A 20,464-nucleotide genomic window follows, 5' to 3' on the forward strand; every position below is an offset into this window, starting at 1 on the left:
ATCACACCCTTGCTGATTTACCCTGCTACAGTGCAAGTAAACACTTTTTCTTCATACATAACCTGGTCTATTAGATTTCTGAGACCAAGCCCCTTTTCCAGCAAAACACAACTCTCAAATAATTTCCCAGAGCCAAGCTACCGATCGCTCGCATAATTCATTCCAGCAAAGATCATCTTTTCATCAACACCTTCAAACCAATAAAGAAGATGACGCATGTTCTATGATCGCGGTCCAGACCTTTCGAGTCTCGACCTTTAAGTTATCTAGCGATAGTACGTGAACGACTATGCATTTCTTTTTTTTTTTCTTCCACCATCATCCGTACCGGTCGTCTCAAATATGTTGCACAGCCACTGCTGAATGAACACAAAGCTCCTCTGCATACCAGCAGAGCACCATGGCGCGGTTCCCCACTTTATGGGACTCATTGGAAACACTATGAAACGATGAAGAGACGCCAATATTATATGGATACGAAATTCGTAATTTAACCAGTGAACAGATCGATATCCTTCATGTGAATTATATCCACTAAGCACATAGCAATTCTACGACAACCCTGACTTTGTGTTCTTGCCATCTACATTTTTGTATTGGATCACAAACCATGTAGTTTGACAAGACGGAAAAGCCCGATGTTCAAAAGGTTTAATTTTATTGGAAAATAGGGAGGGTTGAAAAACTGGGGCAGTGTACTGCTCACAGTATTCTATGTGTGTGTGGTGGTGTGTGTGTGTGTCGTGTGTGTGGTGTTGCTGTGTCGTGTGCGCAATAAGAACAAAGAAACATTCGCGACCTGTTGGAAGGTCAGGCACGGCCGCATACACACAAACACAGTGAGGAGGAGGAGAAGAAGAAAAAAAATTAGTCTAACATTCTTTCACCCTTCATGAGCCTGCCTGCTTGGCTTTAACAACTGAGCCGTCCCCATCAATTAGTCTAGATGCTGGACTTTCATTGAGATTAAGTGACTAATATCAGTGCTTGCTTGCAAGAAAGACACTTTTCACGTCTGCCCAACAATCTGTTAAGTCAAAACACATGTGGTGATCCAAGGCAAAAAGCCTGCAAGGGGTCCTCTATGCAATGAAAAACAGGTGCTCTACTTTTTGGCCATGTAATACCCCATTTAGCCTCTGGAGCAAAGGTTATCCAGCTAATAGCTGCCTTGTGGTGCACTGGGAAGAGCCGTGCACATGGCCGGAGTAAACATCTGGGACGGATTGTACATACTTGCAACATATGCTTCAAGTTCAATTAAAATGAGGCCTTGGCATATTTATTAATCTTTTTTCCCTCTCCTCTCGCTCTGTTGCTCTCTCTCTCTTTCCTCTCTCCCCTATAGGCCTGTGCCATAAAAGAGGCCTCCTTTGACCCGTCCTTCATACTTACTCATACAATCTGAAGCTGTACCTCATATCCAATGTAAAAGACCTCATATCCAATGTAAAAGACAAATTTGTTAAGCCTTGAAACTCCATTTGTTCTGCACTTAACCAGGTTGGAGAGAGAGCAAAGGGAAGAGAGAGAGTATGTGTCAGAATGGAAAAAAAAGGCAGGGAAGGGGACGATTGAGGGAAGGGTAGAAGGAGAGTGGGAGGGGAGAGACATGTAGGTGAAGAAAAAAGAAAAATGCCCCTTTTCAACTTCCCTACAGCTCAAATGAAATGCTAACAGTTGAGGGGAGCAATAGATCAAAATGTATGAAGCCAGAGTTGGTAAATTGTAGCCTTTGTGGCGGCTGTGCTATCCAGCATCCCAGCCCTGTGTGAGCACAGAGAGCAAGGCCCTCTTATGTGGAATAATCAGTTTGGCACCAAATCTGACGGAGGCCGCAAAAGCTGCTGCTGCACCTCATTTCAATATGAAAGTCCAAAATGTATTTCATATAATCTGCAGCTTTTCAAATGCCTGTATTTTTATTTTTTCGCTGAGAGGAGGTAGGAAATGCAATGATGGAGGACAGAAGTAAAGAAGGGGTAAAAAAAAGGTTCAAGGTTGCCTGGTGCATATCTTCAGTCAGTGGCCCCCTGTACATTTCAGCCTTGGAACTTCACAGCCATGAAACTTTGCTTCTACATCACTGTGGGAGAGGATGTAATGCTCACGTATCTTTGTGTGCTCATCGCCCAGCTGGCTGCCTGGCTGACTGATTGCCTGACTTACTGGTGGGATGACTATTTGACCATCTGCACTATAAATGTGTTTTTTTAACCCTTTTGTTGCATGCTTGCACTTATGACCCTTCAAAAATGGGAGAGGTTGCAGCAAGGTTGCAGTCGAATAAGTAAATTCAGCATACACAGTGTCCTCAGGCAAAACAATTTTCAGATATCAAATTGCCTGGTCAAAGGCCTTTACAATTACCATTGAAAACGCCCAGAGTTTTCCTCCAAAAAGATCTACCAAAACAGACCATGCAATTTACCACATCTTAGCCTACTAACCTTTATATTGCTGGAGTGTGGCTGTAAGGCATCAAGTATCAGCTCAAGTAATTTCAGATTCCAGATTATTCAGTCAACATAGTTCACGGTTTTCGCAGTAAAAGAAGTGGACTTCACTTAAAGCTCAAGTTATAATTTTGTCCTTGTTCAACACTGCTAAGACTGGAGTATCAAACAGAAAATGATTTCATTTGAAGTGTGCCTTACCAGAAACCAGACAACACCAGACAACACAGTAGGTAGATAAAGACCTGTACCATTTCAATTATCATTCCCAAGTGGAACATTGAAATGGTACTGTATCCTATCCAGTGGCATTTGTTTCAGTAGCTGTTCCTACAGTGTAAACGAGCGGAGGCAGTAAAGCAGCCACCTGTTGTTACCTGATAGTGTCTGGACAAGCCCAGATGCTGTTTTACTGGGACATAAAGGAGCAGTGAACGGACCTAAATAGCTAACTAAGCACTTTATATGGGTGCATGTTCTCAGGAAGCAGAACTGAAGCACAATGTTAGTAATGTACATTCAACAAAGTGTTATATGAAGAGAAAAATAAGCATAGTGTACCAAACTGCAGTAAAAGACCAAAGCAAACCACAAGGAAAAAAGGTGAGAAATGTGCCGTGTATATACCTACAGAGGAAACTTTTTCCAAAAGGTTAAAAGGTTGTACAATCTTTGTGCATGTGTTTGTGCCTCAGGCAGTGAAAATAACTGAACAGGGGAGGAGATGGGAGGGAAAGATGGAGTCATTTCATTCGTCTGTTTGTGTTTCCGGTGTATGAAGCAGTGTCAACCCCTCCTGAGGCAGTGTGCGTACGTGTGTGTGTGTGAGTGCATCCGTTTGTGTATTTGTTTGTGTGTGAGTGCATCCCTGACACAAGACATAATTACCTTGTCATCTTTGTCAAAATCCTCATCCTCGTCCTCCAGCAGGTCCTCCATTGCTTGCTGACAGTTGCAACAGAGGAAAGAGAAAAGGGAGAAAGAGAAATAAAAATGTTTATGTAACAACTATAGTACAGATAAACATTAAAATCACACAATCAGAAAAGAGACAGACATACTAAGCTGACTGGTTATGATCATGTCTGGCAAGAGTTTGTTAAGGAGTATAGAAAGCATGCAGATAGCACAACTATTAGCTTGGTGTGTGCTAATTTTTTTATGAGCCTCAGAATGATTTAGAATTAGAATTTAATTTTAGTCTGTTGTTCAAATGTGTTGACACTTCTGGAAATGTAAGCAAATGCTCTGGCTTTGAATTTCAACGGGCCGAGGATTAAAGTCTATTCATCCACTCAAATCGCATTGCACAAAAGCATTCAAATATGTGGGACGAGACAGCAGAACTCATCTTCTGATTCTGCTTGGTCTCTTCTGACCTCTCTAACCTTTGCACTCATCTCTCACCTCTACCGTCAGCCTTGCTCTCGCTATACATTCATCTATCTACCGTCTTACACCCTCTCTCAGAGAATGATGCTCCATGAGAGAAGAAAGAAGAAAGCCTGCAGCACAGAGAGCAAGTCACAAAGAACAGCAACTATGTGCTTCAGTGGTCCACAACCGATGAAACTGGAGCTGGTGTAGCTCTGAAGCCCCAAGATACCATGATACATACTGTACAACACAAAGGGAAAAAATGACAGAGACACACTCATGCGCACACAGTCAGAATGACAAACACAAAGGCACATGTGGATACAAAGTATACTGTACAACCTAACAATGCTACATGCAAGTTTGAACTTTTCTTGTTTAGCAATAGAATTGAATTGTAGTAGAAGAATGGCACAGACCTCTATCTGTATGTGAAAAGCAAGTTAATAAACAAATGTCTTGGCATATAAGGGAAGAGCAACTTTGATGTGTTTAGTTTAGTGTGTTTAGTGTCTGATTAGTGGTTAGTGATACTTGAATTGTGTGTCTTTGCAAGTATTCACAAGTTCAAGTGTGTAGTCTGATGCCACTGAGGCAAAAACCACAGATCACTGCTGCATCTTTTATCCACCCTCTGTGTCAATCACACATCAAAGCCACAAGGTCATATTGTTGCTCTCAATTTACATAAACAAACAGCCATATCATAAGCCCTACAGCTGTCAACCTCAGAATTCATCTGCTCTCATTGTTCTACCAACCCCAACCCCCCCCCAAAAAAAAACTTCACCCAGCCTCAACATCACCACAACCCCCTAACCACCTTCAGAACAGCACAAACTAGTTTGGAGAAATCCAAAAATCATTACTTAACAAGACAATAGCTTTTGTGCTTTTTGTTTTTCCACTGGAATAAGGGGGGAAACTATGTGGCGGCTGACATAAGCCTCTTATGTAAATTCAGCTTCCCACACAAACAAAAAGGAGTTCAGAACAGCAGAGTTGAGAGGGTAGAGTCAATAGTGCGTCTGTGTGTTTGTGTGTGTGTTCTATCAATAGCTCAGAGTCACTAGGGCAAAGTATTGTGCGCGTATGCATGGCATTTCTCGTTTGAACTGTCTGACTGTGTAGCAACTGGTTATTCCCAGTCCAATGAGACTCCATCAGTGTCTAGACAAATAAGCTTGACTGTTCACAGTTCACCCTCTCTTTATTGATACAGAATACATTCACTACTACAGTATACAAATACCAAAGAGGGAATTCTTGTGCTCAGCCGAGGCAAAAGATGTAGACGTGATACTGTAAAATGAAAGCCTTCTGGCATCGCTAAACAAATGAACTATAACTGTTTATAAAGTCATCATGGTTCCTCCCAAATCCTTTCACCCGTGCCAAAATACAAACATAATGGATTCCTCCACACAGAGGCTTTACTAGGGCACGCCTGGCACACGCTCCAAACTTTAAACAAAGGGAATGAGCATGAGCTAGCTGGAGAAGCATGACCTAGAGAGACAGAGAGAATGATAGAGTCGTTTGTCTCCCTCTGCTCTCCGCTCTGCTTTCTCTCCTCTATCGCCTCTGGTTACAGAGAGAAGTCATGTTTCCTGCAATGAGACACAGTGTAAAATTAATAAATAAAAAGACATGGAACATGTCATCTGCCCTGAAGATTGCCACGGCTAAATGTGTGCACTGAAGCTACTGTCTCTGTAAGGGAGGATATAAATTACCTCAGTGCAGCCCATGAATTCCAAACATCTTTCTTTCTCTCCCTCTGCCTCTCTCTCTATTTGTCTCATTCCTTCTCTCTTTCTAAGACCTGTTTGGTGTATGATATCATTTGTCTGCTTATCCCCCCATTATCATGTTGTTTGAATTACTATCATTACAGCACGGCAGCATCAAAGCCTTGCTGTCGACAGGATCATGTAGAGCTCACATTGCCTGCAGAGCTGCTCCAGTCAATTCAATATCTACTGAGGTGGGGATTAACATATTCAGACCTATACAAATGATACAGGGATGATGCAGGCTACTCTTACAGATTACACTGCCCCATAAATACATACAAAGATGGTGATAATATAAAATACACACAAAGAATAGCTGTGAGTACAATGACATTGAGAGTTCAAACGGCTGTGAAAGTATGAATACATCTGTTTGGCCTTAGTGGCTTACACCTAAAAAGCTGATTTGCAAGAATTAACTTTCTGTTGCATTGACTCAGATCCTGGCACAAGGTCTGCTACATCACTATGATTTTCTCTCTCATACTGTACTTCCCATCAATGCATAACACTGTTTGTGAAGCACAAATTGCTGTCCATTAAAATTAATTGGAAAAAATAATTTTTATTTTTTTGTCTTTACTCTGAAAAAGAAGCCTACTTTTCTGCAAGTAGAGGTTTTGATCATGTGTGTGAATGAGCAACAAAACTAAATCATAGAGGTGGTGTACAGTATTATCCTCTTGTTAAGGTGTCTGGAATACTTCAGTGCATCCTTGCATGACTATTTCTTTACTCTGTTTTGGTCAAGGACACTGCATAGCTACAAAGCTGGAATTATGACACTCTTATGTTTTGCATCTTCATGTCAGCGGTTATATACAGCCTTACAGAGCCAGATCTTTCTCTACCATTTACTGTTGCTCTGTGCCAGCTGAAGTGTACGGTGCTAGCTAAAATCTGATTGGACTGAAATGGAAATAGTCTGGCAAAAAAGAGGAATATAAAGTAGACAAAAAGTCTGGAGTGTTTGGATCTAATGTTTTCCTGTGTAAGTGAACCCATGCTGCACAGACTGATTGTCTGAGATTTGATGAAAAGTTGTGAGAGTGGTAAAAGGCAAAAGCAGTTTTTCAAGAACTGTGTTTCAGGTAGAAAATTCTGATACCCTATTGATTGACGAGAGGGAAAATTTGTGTATGCTCTTTTTGCCTCCACAGGGAGCTTCTTGCACACCATCAACAGCACCCCTAAGGCCTTTTCAAGGACAAATAGACACATGAGTTTATTGCTGTGACCCTTACACAATAGTCTCATGGCTCTGTAGTGGTATGCTTAATGTAATAATAATGATAAAGTGAAAAGAGCCAAACAATAACCCAGCTTTAAAAATATGGAAACTATATTCCAAGCATTAAGTTCAAAGAATTTAAGGGTAGCATTTCATTTTTCAACCAGGATTAGTTTGTTTCGCAGCCACCGTAGATTCTCCTACATACTGGGTATGTAATATTCATTTGGTCGCAATCTATAATTTCACTGCTAGATGCCACTAAATCCTACACACAGGCCCTTTAAACAAAATGTCTATCTCTGTAGGGTCCCTTCCATAATGTTGTCACACACAATTGCCCCAAAGAATTACACATTACGGCCCATTTCGTGGCTGCAGCTACCGTGCTCTCACTCAATACTGGACCAATTGCAAAAAACAAAGGAAAATAGGGTTGAAAAATACCCAAAGTTTTCCTTTAAGAAATGCTAAATAATTAACTAAACATACTTATCCATAGTTATACTGTATAGAAACTTACAGGAGAGTTTAAATCTAACTTGACAAGTCAGGGGGGGAAAAATCTACTTTGACTGGATACTTTCATGAAGGTAAAACAGAATAGACCTTGTCAACGAAAGAAGTGTACACTCCACAGAGGGAAAGTATAAATCTACTACCTGAAGTAGTAGCCACATCATCTTCACCCCTCCTCTCAAATGCCTCTATAATCGCCCCTCTCTTTCCCTGGCTGGGCTGAGTTCCACTATCTCCCCTCCTAACCTTCCCAATGACAGCCGCAGGGGGAATTGACGCCGAGGCAGACATCCCGGCGAACATGAAGATATACTTTCTCCTCCTTTTTTCTCCCATTCCTCTATCCCTCCCTCCCTCCATCCTCCTGCTGCTCTTCCTCTTTGATACGTGAGGGGGTTTTAACCTCTCCAGCTGCTGAGGTTTGGCCGACTGGCTGGCTGGGGGATCTCAAGGCCCTACTTGGTATGCACTGTCCATGAGTATATGTGTATGTGTGTGTGTGTGTGCATATTGCCTACACCACAGTTTTCTGCAGACTGGGGGAGGGCTGTGAGTCTGATAAGGGCTTCTGGCTGAGTCTGGCTGACCCACGCGGGCCCTTCACAAGCTGTCAGAGCCGTGGCCCTCAGAGGGGGGCCTTTCCATCTGCACTGCCCCAGCCAGGGCTCACCCAGCAGGGGGCTGGATAGGGGTGAGGCTGGGGTGCTACCGGAGCTGGAGGCTGGGGGTGGGGGTGAGAAGGGCGGCTCCATATTCATGAAAGCAACACCAAATCTGTGAGCACTGGAAGAGATTGAGTCGCGGGATTGTAATGTAAGCATTGCTAGCACAATTTACATTTCTCATTGCTTATTTGCTGACAAATAAGCAAGTCTGTTTAGTCAGAGATTCAGCAGCTTTGCAGAGGAAATCCCAGTTTTACATGCTCCACTGGCATAGTTGAGATAGTCAGTAAATACAGTAAATTCAGTGATAAGATGTGTGTCCTTCTCAGACAGATGATACTGTGTTATTGTTTTTCATAGTCAGTTGTGAAAAAGTGGGTTAGAGCCGGTACATACTTGATGTGCAATCTATTGCACACAAATACACTCGTATCTGTAGGCTTAAGCTCATGTTTAAACTGAAAAACTGCAAACAGCTACAGCGGGTGTACTGTATAGACAAAACAACAACAACAAGCACTGAGGCAGACACCCTGAGCTGCTGACGTTGTTAGCAAAGAGCACAGACAGTTACAAAGGTTCAGTGTGATGAAGGGAGTTAGACAAATGGAGAGAAAGGAAGAGAAAGAGAGACAACATGATGAAAAGGGAGGCTGGGAAGATTCTGCAGTGGCATTCCTGATGCTCCCGATGCTCCCGTCCCGCTTCAAACTATGCCCGTCGCCTGTCTTTCTGCCTGCCAGCCTGCCATCCTATCTGCCAGTTTAGCAGAGACAGAGAGGCAGCAAGAGGAGTAGAGAGGAGCAGAGATGAGCGCGGTGATGCCGGGGCGGCACGGGGGAAATCAGTGGGGCACAGGCGCTCCCAGTTAAAAGTGACATGACCTTTTGATTTTGTCACCTGTCACCAACTGCCATGTCTGACTCCGCACTGAGGAGTGCCTGCCATCCACCGCTGTTTTCCTCTGCCTCCGTCTCTCTGAATGCCTCTCTGTCTTTTTCTGTCTCCTGCTCCCACTCCTTCTCCTTTTCTCGTTCTCCATTTCTTTCCAGAGTTGCAGTTTTATGGGGGGAAAGTGGAGGTGTGACTTTCTGGAGGAGTTGAGGTATAATAGGCAGCATTTCCTCTTTCCCTTCCAGCTCTCTTAATATTTACTTTTCTCTACCTGTGTTGTGTGTGGCTCTTAATGAGGGCAGATGTCAAGGCATAGTGTGTTTAGAGACGCAGACACGTTTTTTTGAGATGCAAAATCAGTGAGAAAATAGAATAGATAAAAATGGCAATGAAGTCTTGTTCCACAAATGATACAGTGTTCCAATGAAATCAGACATTATTACTGTCTTGGAGTTAAACCAGATTATTTTTACACTAATGAACAATATACTGCTGTCACACTGAGTGCTTCACAGTCAGGAAATTGAGGATTAAACTAGTACAAGTAGAACTACATTTCAACAAATACAAAATTAGTAGAAAACCTAAGTCAGTTGTTTTATCTGAAAGGATAGCTCTATCAGGGAGATAACCTCTATATTTGTTTTTATTAAAATCTATCTAACTCTACGGAGGCTACGGCGTGAGTGAAAATATTCAGCTCTATCTTGCTGTTGGAGTCATGTCTGTAAGTGTGAAGTATCTTCAGGCCATTAAGGTCTTCTCTTCTGTAATGGGTTGCCGGATCCAGTGGGTGAATCTATGTAATGGCCTGAAGCTTGGGATAAAGAGGATGGTTCTCCAGTGTCACAAGGCTTAATTGCCCGTCATCCTGTGGTAGAAAGAGACATCACCATGTTCCGTATGTGCCCTCTACGACAGCCTGCATTGAAATGAACGCCTTCATAACATCTGGTAAGGGCCTTTCTGGGCCAACAGAACAGCGAGGAAGGATTTCTGTTGGGATGTGTCCCTGCTCCTTAATCTCATCACCCATCATATACACTCATGCAAGCAGACTCATGAATACAACAGACTGCTATGAAAAGATACACAATTGTGCACACTTGCAGCCTCTTTCTTTCTTACAGAAGAGCTGCCTGTCCTCTGGTTGACCGAGCCCAGCCTACTGGCAGCTTCTTTTGCAACAGGCTTGAGATGTATCTAAGCCCCAAACTGTTCCAGTTTTCAAAACAAGATAGGGACGGAGAGGAGAGGGTGCTCTTCCACCTCCCAACAATAGAAGACTCCACACATATACAGGACAAGTAGTACAATATCAGCACTCAGTACTCTGCATATATTCAAAAGCAGAAATGCTCCTTTTTTTGTTTGTTTATTCCAGTGAGGATGTTACAACCTGACACACAGGTCAGCTAACAGTGTTGAAGTGTCAGGGTTCACAGGTCAGAGTGCTACATGATAAGAGAGGAGGTCAGCGACCTTGCTGGTGCATCGCCTCTTTTAATCGCTGTTCTGAGGACGCTCTGACTGCTTAGCAGGTACTGGTCAAGGTTGGGGCGAGGGGAAGGAGCGCTGATCCAGGATCTGTTTACAAAGCAGCATGTAACCACACAAGACTCAGTGACCCTGAGTGGTGAATTACAGCGTGTAGAGAACACTGTGTTTGTTTATTTGCTATAGACAGGGCTATGGACTGTGGTTGCGGTGTAAAATCAGAGAAGGGTCCTCACATTGAACCCATCAGATGAAGCAAGGCCCTTCAGTTCATTAGGAAGTCTGTACTCAAGTGTACACTTTTTTTTGTTTTCTCTCTTTCTTCTCCCACTCTATCCCTCTTTCTCACTCACCCTTCAGAGTGAGTTCAGCAGAGATTCCTTTGGCATTACCCTCACCCCAGACTGCTGGAAAACCGCAGCGCTCCGGATGCTGACCCTTGCTCGGCTCAGCACAATGCTTTAATTTGGTGCGTTGTTTAAAGTAATTAGAAAGCCCTTTTTCCCTTGTTTTCTTTTCTATTCTTTTCTGTTCTCTGCCAAGTACGAGAGGGAAATAGTGAGTTGTCCATGACTTCAGCTTGATAAAGACTCAGAAGAAGAATCTGGGGGATCGGGAGAGGAAGCGAAGAATGCAGATACTGTATGCTCTCGCTGTACCCACTTCCCCCCTGCACAGCCGCAGATCTGAAAACAAACAGGGACAGGACTCGGGGGATACTTGTGTCTGAATGTGTGTGTTAGAGTGTGTATGTGCAGCATTTGCAAACACAAATGCCTGAAAATAATCAACGCTTACACTATTGCATGGTGATTTTACTGTATGCATTCTTTGACATAAGATAGTAATATCACGAAAGAGGCAGAGGGTTGATAATGGAGCAAGGAAAGAAAGTTCATCACATTCACTAATCCTGAGGCAGTAAGATTGCAACGCCGAGACAAGAAAGACGATGATTGTCAGAGAATCTTCTTTGTGTCTGCCGTGCTGCTCTGTACTGTTCAGCACAACTGTCACAGCGGTAAGAAAAGGAGCATTAATGGTGCTAATCTTTGACAATTAATCCCACTTCTATTGGATATATTGTTGCAAAGAATGTCTGCATACATTCATACATATGCACACTCATGCATATGCACACTCCTGAATGCATACTTGCACACACACAAGATTGATATTTGCACATATTTTTCACACAAACGTACACAGATATCTTTTATCTCCATGTACACACTCTGTATTTTCCCACACACATGGAAGTACCACACCAACACACACCTGGAGTGACTCAAACATGCAAATGTATGTGTGTGTGTGTGTGTGTGGGTGTGTAAATGAACTGTAGTTTTACACTTTGGTTGTGCCTGAATCATAACCTTGAAATAAAAGAGAAGAGACTACATCACACACAATATTCAGTATTCATGTTTCATGCACACACCTGCACATTCACTTATACTACATATAAGCTACTGCTGTCCCATTTCCTTGCACTGCGTATTTGCCTCTGACTACCTCACCACTCTACATACCCTCCACTAAACAATTCCAGCACTGGCACTCCAATCTACACATATCAAGACTGTTGAACTGTTATAAAGGCTCACTTAAAACCATGGCTGATTGTTCTAATATTAAAGAGTGGAGACATTGAAAGAAGGTCAGATATGAAACTTTGCAGCTGTGCTCTCATTGCTTAAAACATTCATGGCCTTGGTGATCTGTTCAGCCCACTGTCCCAAGCAGATATGTCCTTTGAATTCAACACCCTCAAACCACACTCAGAAGGCGATGATATTGAAGCAACCTTCAGAGGCAAAAAGAAACACCTTTCAGCATAAAGTGGGGAAAAAAATCCAAAGGAAGACCTACAAGCCAAAATTAAACTGAAATTAAACTAAAATGAAAACACAAATACTGTTGGTTATTGGTGGCTTCCATCATAACAAACAGAAGTTAAAGTCAGTCAAAAATATGCAGATACCTGCTCTAAATGGGGAAATCAGAATTACAATGATGTGATGCTACTAAGACAGTGTCAGATACTGAAACAGTGAGACTAAAAGATCCTATGTCAGCATCTCTCAGTCAGTGTCCATATCTCCTCTTGTCCCTGAGCATAGGACAACTTTGTAGAACTGAGCAGAACAGTATTGTCGTACTAAAAGGCACTTGCCATACGAGTATCAACAGTATCAACATGTCTTAATGTTCCAACCAATTCCTGAGGTACTTGAGACACAATGGTCCCTTTCAAGAAGGAGAGAAAAGCAATTCTGCATGAAGTAGGAGTTACATGTACTTACTCGTATGTGAAGTGAGTGGCACATTACGAGGATATGTAACCTTTGTTGCCTCATTTTAATTAGGAAGTGCATGGGAAAAGAATATCATTAGGTCTGGATAAATACAAGCAGCAGGTGGGGGGGGGACAAAATCATCATGCCGGGTTTTGTCTTAAGGCATGTGTCATTTTTTGTCAAGCAATGTCGCCATCTACAGGCGAAGAAAAATATCCTCTGCAATTTAAGCCTGTGTCATTCACAAATTTTATTTTATCTGTGAACCCAACTTGCAATTGAAAACTTTTAATTACTAACGTAACTGACTATATCTAATTTAGCCTAAATAATGGCCTAAATTATATACCACAGCATGTACCACAAACTACTGTTTAACCCCAAGGTTGATGTCAAGTAACAGACGGCTTCTATTTTTCTCATAGGGGTTGTCTTTTGTTGATCTTATTGTCAGCTTTTTAAATGAACAAATATGAAAATAGATACTTTGAAATAGAGAAGCTTAGCTCTGAAGACTTACCAAATAAATCTGCATTGTAAGTTACGTACAGTTCACATCTAATTCCATTTTTATGTGTGATATTTCAGTGACACACAGCAATGAGATTTGGTTCATTATAATGACTGAATTTAATATTTCTTCCAAATCCAATCCAATCTAACCCAAACATTCCTTATGAAGAGATAAATATACACATATAGAAGGCGAGAGACTGCAAGAAAATCTGAGGTCTGTTAACTGGTTATTTCCAACTCAGTCTTGGAAAAAAATGCACTTATTAAAATTAATAACTTCATTGTTCACGCTCACTCCATAGTCCAGCTCTCTCTCTCGTTTTCACTCTCTACTCTCTAAATGTGCCTGGGCATGATTAAAACATGTCTGTTTCTCCATGACATTGCTTTGACATCATTTAATTGGTATAAGAGATAAAAAATAAATGAATTAAATAAATATACTACCAGGTAAGTGGCGTAACGTAGCTCAAGGTGACAGCCTATTATTTCTCCCTTTTCTTTGCCTCAAAGAAGGCAAAGTGAGAAATGTGAGATTGCACTGAAAATGCAGCTCCTGAAGGGGAAGAGTTATTTCTTTACGAGATTTTTTTTAAATGAAATTCCAATTTTGCTCAAAGTTTACGACGAATTTATTCAAAAGGTATATTTTCATATGACTCTGTATAATGCACATCTTGTTGTGTTCTAATCTGTACACCTATACTGATTATAATCACCTGTCACATTTTTTACAGCACAAATACGTATCGTTTGTTTCAAAGTATCAAAGGAATGAAATGCATGTAAATGTGGTTAATGTTTTGAATAAAACAAGAGCGTAATGTGTGGAAAGGGGCTTCTAAAGTGAAATTAAAAGAGCTCTGAGGTTACTCACCACATCTTGCCTGGTATCCTTCCCCGATGCGATGAGGATGTAGTTCCAGGCCAGCGGTAGCAGCAAAGCCAGAGGAATCATATAAAGTTCAAAGTTCCAAACGACGATGACAAAAAACTGAAGAGAGAGAAAAGGACAAAACCATCAACAAAAGAAAAGTGAGAACAAAAACATGAGAACAGTGTGTGCTCAGAATGTATACATTCAAGACCCCATATTGACCCTCAAAACTCATGAGAACGTACGCCGACCACATGTGTGACTGGAAACGACACATATTCAAACACATTCATATGCAGAATCATAACCACCATGGAACAAAGCGTAAAAATAAGACTGGGTTTCAACAAAAGGTACAGGCCTGGTGTCGGTGAGCCTAGGTTCAACACCCTGACCCTGAAGGCTTTCTGGGCCTTAAGATGAGGAGATGAAGAGGATGAGTACGAGCCGTCAGAGCCTCTTTCCTCCTTGCCAATCATCCCAGAGGCTGAGGTCATGTACCGTTTTCATCCACAGCACGTCAAAGCTGACCCCTCCACACTCAACCCCAAACCCAAGCATCTGACCTCACACACCCCACACCCCATGTCCCTAACCCTGTCACTCCAAGCCCCAATACCCTCTCTCCTACCCCAAAAGACTCTTATGCCCCATCTCTAACCTTCTCTGCACCCATCTGCCAAAACTATAACCTCTATACCTCCCCTCTCATCACCAAACAAGAAAAGTACCATCTGAAAATTAACCTTTTCTAAAACCCTGTATTCTGGCTTTGGCAGGGCTCTTTAGCCTCTGACAACAGATTATTGTGGTGGTTGGGAGAAGATATGTGGGAAAGTAAAATTGCTAATGATGGAAGCTTGTTATTTAGCGGCATTGTGTCAACTGTGAGAACGCATTATGTCAACTGTTTCAAAAAGTTTAGCTGGAAGAGAAGGGATATTTTTGTGAGAAAACAAATGGAACTAAATATTTATCTTTTCTTATAATTTCATGTCTAAGTATACAGAGATTTTTCATGATTGATAAGACCTCAGCAGCAATTATAACAAATGCTGAAAATTTAAACTCTGCTTAATACTTAATATTTTGTAGCAAAACATATTTATCAAATTAAAGTAGAATAAATCCATTATTTCAAATATGGGCAAAGAAGATTTGAAATTAATTACTCTCTGTATGGAAATGCATCAATGTTCAACAATCAGTTTTAATGGGAAACTTTTAAAGAGTGGTGAAATTGAGACTAGTACTGTATAAAGCAGATTTACTGGTCTGTGTACCAATTATTATTTTTCCTGTTTGGCTCAACAGCATCAACAAGAGAGTAATAATCAAATTGTTTAATTTCTGTGTGTGTGGAAAAGGAGAGAGAGGAGAGTGAAAATAAAGCTCTTCATTGTGTTTACAGTCTAAGGTTAATATGAATATGAGGTTCAACAGCCCCTCAAGAGTGTGTATGCAGGTCCACTGTTACTGTAGTGGAGCCTGTCGGACACTAAACTGAACACACTGTGCCGTTGGTATTTCATTTTCCTTTCACATGCACACACGAACACATGCATCGGAATATCAATGCAAACAACTCTTCACAATAACAACACAATTAAACAATACATTTTCTCAACTTTTCCACTTCTGACAGAAAAGTTTGAAAGGGTTAGATCCAAACTTTTGAATGGAACTATAAGTTCATGTAAAATTAACAGACACTGAGTATACAAAGCAAAAGAGATATAAATTAAACATTAGAAATGTCCAGTGCATTTGCATAATGCTCACAGCTAAATATCTTTTTCAAATAAACCTGAATGGCCTTGGTGCAACAACCAAATCTCCCAAAAGGATCGAAATCTTTCTCTGTCTCTCTCTCAGGCTCAACTTCACTTTCTCACATACAAAGAGTCTTTCTCTTATACAGCTGTGTAGGAGAATAAGAAAGAAACTATTCAATAATTCATATTTGTATACTAATAAGCAACACAACAATTTCCCTTCATACATCATAAAAAGCTGTTAGGACCATGTAAACTAAGCAACAGAAACCCGCACACAGGCAAACATAACACATGTTTACACACATTTTCTCTACAAAATGTAATGTCTAAAATTATCCATCTCCCTACAAATTATTATAATTTACAAATCTGTAACATTGATAAACACTGAAATAATCTCTAACTAAACAATGTGCAATAGAGGTGCAGAAACATGACTTCAGTCAAACAAACAAAGGAGCTCACTTGTTTTAAACCTATTCTGGTAGAAGCTATAAATAACTGCACACTTACTAACATCTTCATCAGACACACACAGTGCTCCTTTTAAATACTCTGCTATAAATATACCTTACAGCAAGCATATATTGCACTGTAAATATATTTAGTGTCTGGTTCTCTAATCGCTCATGGTATCGTTATCACACAACAGACAAATTAATTGCTCCTCACTGTCCTGATGTTTATATGAAACCCTAAAACCCTCTTTCATGTTTTTAAAAAAAAATGCTTTCTTCTCTATTTGCCTGAGGTCGTTTAACCTGTCGTCCCCCTTCGTTCCTCCTCCGTTTGGTTATAGTAGCTGAGGGCGAAGTTTTGACTGGCAGCTAGAGGAACCGGACACCCAGGCTCAGCAGTGGCCAGCCCTGCCCCGTTTCCATGCCCCTCGGCTGGGTAATAGGGGCCCTACAGTGCCTGGACCTTTCCACCAGGACTGGGCGATCACAGCCACCCCCCATTGCTTGCTACACCAGATAGCAGACTCTTCGCCTGGGGAAGAAGGAGTGGGAAGGAGCCTGCTGTGGATGTCAGTGACCGGAGAAAGGCGGAGAAAAAAAAACGACGAAAACATGCTGGATCGGGGGGGGGAAAAAAGAGAGGGAAAATGCTAAATGAAGCTCCAGATGTAGTCTATGGGAATAATTTGTAGATGACTCTGTGTGGTCAGACACACATTATGTAGTGGTCGGTGACAGTTCACAGTGAATATCTGAGCACGCACTCAGAGGGAAGCTCACCATGCTCCACTCTTGCGTTTAATACTGCTTAATTCTTACCTGAGTGGTGATGTAAAAATATTCATATAAACACAATTAGTGTGTTTGTCCCTCTCTGTATATGTACTTCTATATTATTCAAATTATGCAAACTCTGTAATTTAGTTTAGAGAACATGTAAAGAAATTTGATACAAAAAACAAAAATGAGATGTAGCCTCTTTTTCCTTCTCGTACTAGCAGCGTATGAAATATTGTCTGTAATTGTTTGAACTACTAACACAGTACTGATCAATATGTATTTTAAAACTAGTTTAGTTTTATTTCTTCTATGGTGGAAATTTGATTTTGTAACCAAACTACTGGCAGCAATTTACTTTTACCCAGCAAATCTATTTTGTCATAAAACTTAATCATCACTGCTTTAAAAATTTTTTTTGCTGAAACAAAACTATTCACTTGTCATGAAACAAAGTTAAATAATATTTTCCTCTGTCAAATCTGCTAAAACATTTCATATACAGTTACAGGCTACAATTGAACTGGGCAAACTTCACATCTAAGCACAAACTGAAATTCAAATGAGATGTATAATTAAAATGGACAATCACAAGCAGGAACAAAGTAAAACCGTGGCAGTATAATTTGTAATATTTTGGCTAAAATACCAATACACAAAATCAGTAAACTAAATTATTTTGACAGGTCTCTGTAGTTGGATTTAATCACAGCTATAATATTTGATGCTTTCTCTTAATATTAAGAAATCCCCTGAACACAAGAAGATTTATTAAAAATGTTAACAAAATAGACAAGTCAAAATGATTTATTCAAGCACTCAGAGCGGCACGTTGAGAGTTGTATCTTGCATTATTTGTTTCAAAACACAACCCGCGTCCTTACGGCTCTGAGCCGCGGCACTGTGGGAGGGTAATATTCAGTACTTTGGCTTACATTAACCACACACCAGGCTAACTTTCCCCCTGCTCTGTCTCAGTGGAGTGAAACTGAAGTTTGGATTTCAGAGTTCCCCTTTATCTCTCTTACATCAATTTCCATGCTGGCACTAAGTGTTGCCAGATAGCAACTAGAAAGTCCTGTTAAGTTCCAGAGAATGGAAGAGGGAGGGAGACTGTGTCCTGTTTGTGACCGGACCTAACCATAATTCAGTGGTGCTAGACTGCCCCCTGCTGTACTCCTGCAGAATATAGCTCTCCAGCCCAATTAATGCTGTTCATCTGATAAAAAAGCAGCCTGAATGACTAAACCCAATGTGTCAATGCCAGTCATTTTGTAATAACATGGAAAATTAAAATAAAGCATCCACCATTTTATGGCCACAGTACTGCAACTGCATACTGGTACCTATCAGAAGTAAGAATGCTATATCCCCCACTTCTCAACAAAAAGGCTTCACGCATTTTCTGTTGAGTCTAAATCTCTGGTGATTAAACTCTGACTTGGTATTCTCTGTTAGTCATGCCACTATATTTCAACTATCATTCATTTGGCAAATCAGGAGAGCAGTAAAATGTGAAAATATATCTTTCAAAGCTGTCCCTTGCTGTGGGCAAAGACGAACTCCCGACTTTAAAACTTTTAAAAGTTAGACAGGTTCTTTGAAGAGGAGTCAAAGGAGCAATTTAAAGAGACCTGGAGTGGTGTGTAAGACTGACTGCTATGGCGTCTCTGCACTGTGTGTGTATGTGTATCAAACTGCCAGCCAGGCATGTGCAAACACACAGACACACACACACACACATACCCACCCACACACACTCAAATAGTTGCTTCTGTACCTGTCTTTGCTTTTTTTCCCTTTTTTTATTTCAGCAGGGTGAATTTTTATCTAAATGCAAAGCAGGTGATAGGTGCTCCAGTTTCCTCTAGAAGTAGCTCCCTTGTCTGGGCTCCCTTCCTGATAAGAGTCCTACTTTGCCTGACATAAAAGAGCCCGGTATCATTTCCCCTGCCTCCCCAACAACCCCCAGCTCGCTGCCCTCGCCCTTCCCCGAGCTTCACAAAGCTGCCTCTATTTGCTCCCAATTCAGGGCCCAATTGCAGATAAAGTTACAGCAAATTTGTTTGGAGGAAGAGCTGCTGAGGCCTGCGGTCCCTGGGGCAATAACAGCCTTGTCTTGCAAGGGCCGTGGGGAGAGCTGGCAGCAGCAGGAGAACAGAACCCAACACCGCTCAGCCCCACAATGGCCTCAACTCTCCAGGAGGGAAGGCAAAGGAAGAGGAGGGGAGGGAGAGATAAAGAGGAACAGGGATGGATGGATGGATAGAAGGGAGAGACACTCAGCTTGCAGGTGTGGAAAGAGGAAGCAGGCGCTTAACCCTGAGACAGGGAGACGGAGACACCAAGACCCACCCACACACACACACCCACACACACAGACAGACACCACCCATCATGCAGGACAGGAGGTAACTCCAGTCCCGTCCATTGTGCCAACGCCTCAGGCAAAGCTGCCACGGTGGCTGATTCACTGTCGGGATGGGTAGGTGACAGCAGTGTGGGTGTGAGAGAGAGAGAGAAAGGCAGCATGTGAGACTATGCGATATCTCTCTTTCTCTCACATGCTCACAAAACACACACAACATACACACTAATCACAGCTGGCACTAATGGGCGATGTGTACATGCGGATGGCATTGCAGAATTGGGCAGAAGGAGAGTAAGGAACCATGAAGAATATTTAGAGTGTTTTTATGGAGGGAATGTTGTGAAGTATGACAACTGCATTTTGATGTACTTTTGCATTCACAAAACCCCACAAATATATGACCACACTTAAATGCTCCCCTCAGGCTTACTTAAGAAGTTAAGAAGTGAACACATTTGTAAGTTGAGAGGTTGAATTGCCCACAACTCCACCACTGTAGCTAGTGCCGTGTTGGAAAGTTAAGCGTAACATCTGTCTAGAAAGACGGCCAGACAGAAACACACATGCACATGTGAACAGACACACATGCCCATAATCACACACAGCCGTACACCTTCATGAACGCACCACCTTGGCCAGATGGCCCCCCATAAAAACCCACTTAAAGAGATGAGCGAAGTGATTAAGAGGCCTCTCAAAGTGAGGGAGAAATGAGAGAGGGATGAAGAAATGGAAGGGAAGGGAGGGAGTACCTGTGTAGAGCAGAGGCCCTAAATACTCTGATGCTTTTAGCTAAGTGCATACTCCTACGATAACAGACTCCCAAAAGAGCGAGAGAGGGGGGAGAGAGGAAAAGCACAATGACACCTAAATTTCAGACTTTCTATAAACTATAAACCGCTACGTCCTTGGCCTAGATACATCCTTTATCGTCATCTGAATACTTTGAATT

General features: G+C 41.6%; 1 protein-coding gene across 1 annotated transcript in view; it reads right to left on the minus strand.

Annotated features, from left to right (window-relative positions):
- The window catches only part of mctp1a (multiple C2 domains, transmembrane 1a), an 87,491-nt gene that overhangs the window by 22,955 nt on the left and 44,072 nt on the right, over positions 1-20,464 (minus strand). The window contains exons 15-16 of the mRNA XM_035657668.1: positions 14,129-14,245; positions 3,345-3,401 (exon numbers count right to left, since the gene is read on the minus strand). Of these exons, the coding sequence (XP_035513561.1) occupies positions 3,345-3,401; positions 14,129-14,245 (174 nt within the window). The remainder of the gene's footprint in view (positions 1-3,344; positions 3,402-14,128; positions 14,246-20,464) is intronic.

The sequence above is a fragment of the Morone saxatilis genome, unplaced genomic scaffold (genome assembly GCF_004916995.1).
Source record: "Morone saxatilis isolate NCDOM2014 unplaced genomic scaffold, NCSU_SB_2.0 Contig16, whole genome shotgun sequence".
NCBI lineage: Eukaryota > Metazoa > Chordata > Actinopteri > Moronidae > Morone > Morone saxatilis.